Source organism: Schistocerca americana, chromosome 8 (assembly GCF_021461395.2).
Source record: "Schistocerca americana isolate TAMUIC-IGC-003095 chromosome 8, iqSchAmer2.1, whole genome shotgun sequence".
In the NCBI taxonomy this organism is placed as follows: domain Eukaryota; kingdom Metazoa; phylum Arthropoda; class Insecta; order Orthoptera; family Acrididae; genus Schistocerca; species Schistocerca americana.
In genome coordinates this window covers 73,998,440-74,003,185 of record NC_060126.1, presented here as the reverse complement: position 1 = coordinate 74,003,185, position 4,746 = coordinate 73,998,440, and the positions used below count along the sequence as shown (strand labels likewise).

Sequence of the window (4,746 nt, the reverse complement as noted above, 5' to 3'; positions counted from 1 at the left end):
TCTTTTGTAGGACTTTGGGCTCACAGGGGTCCTTTTTGCCCTACATACCTTTGCTTCACTTTTCATTGTGTTGTGAGGGCCCTGGGGACCTTGACTTTATGCCATGGTTCAGGTTGGGTGGTTGCGATTCCTTCGAGTTGTCTCGTTGATACCCTTAAGTCGTCTATTTTGTTGATGAGACGCTGGACGTGTAGTTGGATTACTTGATCTATTGTTGAGACTTGCAGTTCATCATGTAAAGATATAATTCGGGACCACCTGGGCGCTTTGAGAATGATTCTTAGACACCGGTTTTGTAGTCGTTGTAGTTTGCGGATGTTGGTGGTGGATGTGATTCCCCACGTAGCGCAGCCATATAGCATCATCGGGAGTATTGTCGCGCGGTAGATGCGTAGCTTCGTAGCTACGTTTAGGTCAGTGCTTGCTAAGGAGGGGTATAGTCCATGGATGGCGCGAATGATTTTGAGGCTTTTGTCGTTGATGTGGGCTGAGAATGTGAGTTTATGGTCCAGGGTGACCCCTAAATATTTCGTCGTGGTGGACCATTCGATGGCGTGGTCATTGATCTGGAGGCGGCGGTGAAGAATCGGTCTCCGTCGAGTGAAAAGTATGGCCTTTGTCTTGAGTGCGTTGATAGTGATTTTATTATCAGTTGCCCACAAAAGGAGGATATCGATCTGGTGTTGCAAGCGGGTGATGGCTGTATCTAATGAACGGCTGCTGGTAAGGAGAGCCGTATCATCAGCGAACTGTGCTAGCATGATGTTCGGCAGTTTGGGCATGTCATTTACGTAGATGGTGAACAGGATGGGAGAGAGTACCGATCCTTGCGGTATACCGTCGGAGAGATGTTTGGTGTCTGAGTGTTGGTCGGCCTGTTGGACGTAAAAACGGCGGTCGGTCAGGAAGCTGTCGATAATCTTGATGTAACAGTTGGGGATGTCGGTGGTGTTCCGGAGTTTACTTATGAGCTTCTCTCGCCACACCTTGTCAAATGCTTGTTGAACATCCAGGAAAATGGCTGCTGTGTAGTGGTTTAGATTGATTTGGTTTGTGAGGTGTTCCGAGATCCGGAGCAGCTGGATTTCGGCGGAAAGTTTGGGTTGAAAGGCAAATTGGTCTGGTCGAATGACGTCATTTTCCAAGAGGGGCGGCTTGATGCGGGCCAAGATGACACGTTCAAACGTTTTGCCCATCGTGGAAAGGAGACTGATTGGTCGGTGGTGCGCAGGCTGAAGTGGGTCCTTACCCGGTTTCGGGATGGGTATGATCTTGGCCAGTTTCCAATGTGGTGGGAAATGTTCCTTCAGCAGGCATTCGTTGAGTATTCTCGTTAATAGCACTAGTGGTTTCCGTGGGAGATGCTTCAGATGGTCGTTCGAAATTCCGTCAGGTCCGGGGGCAGATGTGGAGTGTAATTTCCTGAGTATGCGGCGAATTTCTCCTGGAGATGTCAGTTCTGGCCGGTCTCCGCTGGGGTGTTGTCTTATGTGGTGTGCCTCTGCCCGAGTGCGCGCGTCCTCTTCCTCATCGTTCTCAAAGTCTGCAAAATTCAGGCGTGATTGCGTTTCGTAAGTTTCCGCGAAAAGTTCGGCCTTTTGGAGGTTGTCAAAGATTAGGTTGGTGCCATCCGTGAGCGCCGTTTTTGGTGGCTTGGGTTTCTTGATATTACGGATGAGTGCCCATTCATCGCGCGATAGGTGTTGGATTTGTGCCATCCGGTCCTCCCATAGTTCGGCGCGCCATTCCTTGCAACGCCACGTGAGTTCTCTGGAGAGCTGGTGCATTTCTCGTCTATATGCTGGGTTGCGAGTTTGTTGCCATTTTTTACGGGCTCGATTCTTCAAATATTTCAAGTCTTGCAGTGCCGGCGGCTGTGGGTCGCGATATGGTGTCGAGAAGAGTAACTTCGTGGAGGCCTGGTGAGCGGCCTTCTTGATTTTCGAAGTCAGACGAGTGATGGCGTCGTCGAGTTGCTCCGGTGTTGCTAATGGCTCCGTGGGGCGCACATTGTTGTTTAGCCACCTGGCGTAGGATATCCAGTCTGTGGAGACTTTCGTTTTCGGTGGCAATATTGGAAGAGCTCCAGACAGTGTTCCGAGAACAGGTTGGTGGTCAGAAGTCAAGTCATTGATCGTCTGGAGTGACAGATCAGGATTCATGTTTTTGATTATGGCCACATCTAGGACATCCGGCTGATGGCGTGGAACAGTAGGCAGGTAAGTCGGTTCTTCAGGACCTTGTGTGAATGCTTGGAGCCGAATTTCAAGTTCGTAGAGACGGGTGCCTTTGGCGTTCGTCTGCCGCGAGTTCCATGCTACATGCTTCGCATTAAGATCCCCACAAAGGAGGACTCTGTCGTATCGATCAAAGATGGAGATAAAGTCTTCATCTGTGAAGGCTGCGCCAGGGCTCAAGTAGGCTGCGACGAACGTGAGCTTCCCGTGTATGGTGGCGATCGTGACTGCTGTGGCTTCCAGACTCGTCATGTCAGGCAAGGTTTCGAGAGAGTGAGTGAGGGAAGATCGCAGGTAGATTGCTGTACCTCCACCGCGCCGATTGTGGCGGTCAGTGCGGTATCCCACCATGTTGCGAATGTTGAAGGTTTGGGTGGGTCGCAGATGCGTTTCGGACAATAGTAGCACATCAATTTTGTGGTGTTCGACGAAGTCGGTGAGTTCTACTTTCTTGGGAGCGACGCCGTTGGCGTTAAAAAAGCAGAATGTGAGGTTTCTGTGTTGATGCCGCTCGTGATCCATGTTAGTCGGTGAAAAAGGCCATGATTCCTTCCAGTAGAGTGAGTAGTTTGGATAACAGATCCGGTGCGTCGTTGAATTTGCGAGCTGTATCTGCTAAGATGGCAAAGACGTTCTTCGTTTTTAGTAAGTTGATGATGGAGCCCATGTTAGATAGCGCGGCGATGATATCGGACAGTCCGAGGGCGTTGTCCGTGGATCGTTGCTGCTGTTGTTGCTGGCGAAGATCGTGCAGTCGTTGGCGCGCCGTGTTTTTCGGTCGAGTTGGTTGTTGCTGGGTTGGTGTTTGAAATAACGACGATGCAGCCGTCCAGGGTGTTCGGAGAGATGGGAAGTCCTTCGGAGTCGCCGCAAACGACGGCTGTTGTGGTTGTTGGGGCTCCTTGGATGGTGGAGGTCGCAGTTGGTAGGCGTGTATCGCCTTCTGAAATTCAGGGCAACCTCGCCAAGTCCCAGGGTGGCCTTCTTGGCGACAGTTTGCGCAGATGGGTGGTTCTGTTCGTGGCTTGGTACAATCCTTTGCGTGGTGGTGGCCGCCACAGCGTACACACCTGACCGGCATCTGACAGTACCGGCCAGTGTGGTTGAATTTGAGGCATTTCTTGCACTGGGCAGGCCCATCAAGTGGCTTGTAGTCTTCCACCTTAATTCTGGTATGGAAGAGGTATTGTACGTCGTAGATGGTGCGGCTTTTCTGTCCATGTGGCAGAGATACACAGTAAGCCGACTGTGGAATCAGTTTCTTGGAGGTCAGGTCTCGTTTCTTGAACTGGTGTACGTTCGTGACTGTGAATTGCATGTGGCGAAGTTCGGCGGCGAGTTCGTCTTCGGTAATTTCCTCTGGGATATTCTTGAGGACCACTTGGAGTTCTCTGTCTTCTGCTGCTTGGTGGGTGAAATAGGGCATGTTGATGGAATGGAGGTAGTCCAGTGCTGCTCGTTGGTCTGCCAGCGTTTCAAAGTGGTATTTGATCTGATTATTTTTGTAGATCGCCTTGAGTGGTCCGCTGATCTTCTGCTTTAATTGAGCGTTTAGTTCCAGGTATTTTCCAGTGTAGTTGATTGTCACAGGTGGTATTCTCGGTTTCGGCGGCGGCGGAGCTGTGGCGTCCTGAGTATTTGTGTCGTTAGGCGGAGGCTGGTGTTGGTCTTCCATTGCTGGGTCCTGTTGCTGTAGTGGTGCGTAGTAGTTGGTGGTGGGTACAGCTCGTTGTTCCGTCTGCATGGGGGTATTTTCTTCGGCTTTCCTGCGTTTGGTGCCTTTCCGGCGGCGTCTGACCTCCTGGAATGGTGCATCAGAGTCGCTGGATTCGTCCTGATAGTCCATGGCATTGTGTTGTTCCGTCGGATTGTGACTCTTCGTTCGGCAGTCGTCAGAAGATGAGTTGGCACTGGTGGTTGGGCCGTCCTGCTCCCGCCGTCTTGCGAGTTCCTTTGCTCGTGCGTCGCGGTCGCGGCGGAGTTGTTCCAGTTTCTCTTGAATCATCGCAGTGCATAAGTCTTCAGGCGTGGGGGCCGGTGGGGCGGGGTGTCGCGGTCGAGCGCCCTGAGTGGTCCTGCTCGCGAGTTCTACCTCAGCCCTGTGTGTCTGTTCTGGCCTAGAGGAACGCGGGCTTGCCACCCGCGGGTGGGGCCCTGGCTCCTCGTCGTCCCCTACTCTATTCATCCTACAAGTGCGGCTAGTCCGCACTATCTTGCCTACACTCTATGTCGGTCCTATAACACGACAAATTGCTTAGTACTCGCTAAGAAGCAAGTGAATCGCAGAGTTTTGTAGCTCTCGATAGCGGCGAGTCGCACAAGGCTTCCACACGCACTACGATCGCTAAGGGACTCCAACCCTTTCTTGCAGAGAATCACAAGGCCCAGCCAGTGTCGCGGGCGGGCGCGGACGGCCGAGAGAGCGGCCGCCACTCTGCGCGCCGCCGCGCCGCGCCTCCCGCGCTTGCTACCGCCCAACGTCCGACAGCCTGTGCGGAGCAGCCCCAAA

At 52.5% G+C, this 4,746-nt stretch overlaps 1 protein-coding gene across 1 annotated transcript; it reads right to left on the bottom strand.

Moving 5' to 3' along the window:
- Positions 1–2,760: 2,760 nt before the first annotated feature.
- On the bottom strand, positions 2,761–4,242 carry LOC124545543 (putative uncharacterized protein DDB_G0294196). Its single transcript, XM_047124490.1, has 2 exons — positions 3,826–4,242; positions 2,761–3,180 (listed from the first exon to the last, which is right to left on the bottom strand). The coding sequence occupies exons 1-2, from the start codon at positions 4,240–4,242 to the stop codon at positions 2,761–2,763; spliced, it is 837 nt and encodes a 278-aa protein (XP_046980446.1).
- Positions 4,243–4,746: the final 504 nt, after the last annotated feature.